The following is a 1,629-nucleotide window of genomic DNA, read 5'->3' as shown; positions in this document are numbered from 1 at the left end:
CGGCTCTGGCGCAGGGGCAGGTTGGGGCGCGCGGGAAAGGGACTGTCCTGCTCCAGGCTCCTCTGCCGCTCCTCAAAGTACTGCAGCCGTTCAAAGATCCTGGAGCCAGCACGCACCAGCTTGGGCGATGCCCGGACGGAGATGCGGCCGGAGGCGTCGCTCATGGGTGTCTGTGGGCGGGAGTCCTGTGTGCTTCCCTGTGAGTACCCAGAGGACTTGGGCTTCTTGATCTTCTCCTCGTACTCCTCAGGAACGATGTCCTGGTACTCTAGCGGCACCGAGGACTTCTTGCGGGGGGTCACGGGTGTGAAGGAGGGGACGCCAGGGCCACGGGCAGCGGCCTGGGATGCGGCACCAGCGGGCGGCTGCAGACATGTGCCAGCGCGAGGAGATGGCGAGCGGACGATGGGTGGCTTGGCAGTCAGTGGCAGAGCAGCGGGGGATCTTGGGGCCTCTGCACCAGGCTTTGGAGAGACAGGGCCTCTGTGGAGGTCATCTCTCCGGTAGCCTCCCTGGGGGATGCTGCTGCAAGGGCAGAGACAGAGGAGCATGGCTTAGAGACCACCCTTCTACCTGCTTGGCTGCATCCCAGCTTCCAGCTTGCACCACAGTGCCCAGTGGGGCATGGCAAAAGGGTCAAACAGTCAGGGCAGCCTGGGGAGACTCAAGGGGTCCCAGCAACGGCATCTGGTCACCTCCAGACCACTGGGAGCTGGCTGGGTTTTGTGAGAGTCCTGGGCTGCTGGGACCCCTTGCCCAGGGGTACTCATATGGAGCTGCAGGGTGATGCTGGGTTACCCAGTCAGTCCCCTCCCCAGGGCCACCATGCAGACAGGACCAGGGGATGGGGGGGTGCCCCAGTTTGCTGGGGTGTCCTGGTGTGCTGAGGCAGTGCAGCCTGGCCAGAAGGGGCCCCCAAGGCTGCAAGCCCTGCCTGTGCACATGCTGCTGTGGGCACATCTTCCTATCCCACTGCCCCCAGAGGGGCTCAGCAAGCGCAGAGTGGAAATCATAAGGTGGAGATGAGGTTCTGGTGGAAGAAGCAGCCTTAAACAAAAAAAAAGAGCAAGATGGAGGTCAAAGGAGCAGGCTTGCAGGTATGGGAACCAAAGGCAGTAGGGAGGGACGGGGGCTCTGAGCACATCAGCAGGATCTGGGGAGGCAGCACCCCTGCACCATGGGCAGACACTTGCCTGTGTGTGTCCCAGGCTACTGTGCACCTCCAGGTCCCCACACTGTGGGCTGCACCCCACCATGGTGGGGTGGAAGAGGAAAATGCCAGTGGTACAATCTGCAGGTGGGGTACTGCAGCTCAAGCAGTGGCACGGGCGATACACCCAGCCTCAACCTGGCCACAGCAGAAAGGGACCCCACTCTACATCACCCCCAGGCTGCGTTGCTCCCACCTTCTCACCAAGAACAGGCTGCCTACTGCTCAGAGTCCCCACTCCTCATCGGGGAAGGTGAAGGCAAAGAAAGCCCAGGTGGAAGGAAGGAGATGGCCGCAGGGGTTGGAAGGAGATGGCCCCAGCGCGATGTCCCCTCCGTGCGCTCCCCCTGGCTACTTACACGTGGAGCGAGAGCGCCCGTCCTCGGTACAGGCTGAAGGCGCTGCCGTAGGGGGACCCG

The 1,629-nt window shown here is 62.9% G+C and overlaps 1 protein-coding gene across 1 annotated transcript in view; it reads right to left on the bottom strand.

The window, feature by feature from the left end:
• Nucleotides 1–1,629, bottom strand: part of SPEG (striated muscle enriched protein kinase) — a 37,535-nt gene that overhangs the window by 23,102 nt on the left and 12,804 nt on the right. The window contains 2 exon segments of the mRNA XM_031058091.1: nucleotides 5–525; nucleotides 1,570–1,629. The exon segment at nucleotides 1,570–1,629 is cut by the window's right edge and continues 57 nt beyond it. Of these exon segments, the coding sequence (XP_030913951.1) occupies nucleotides 5–525; nucleotides 1,570–1,629 (581 nt within the window).

The sequence above is a fragment of the Geospiza fortis genome, unplaced genomic scaffold (assembly GCF_000277835.1).
Source record: "Geospiza fortis unplaced genomic scaffold, GeoFor_1.0 scaffold112, whole genome shotgun sequence".
NCBI lineage: Eukaryota > Metazoa > Chordata > Aves > Passeriformes > Thraupidae > Geospiza > Geospiza fortis.
This window is presented reverse-complemented; position numbering and strand designations above follow the sequence as displayed.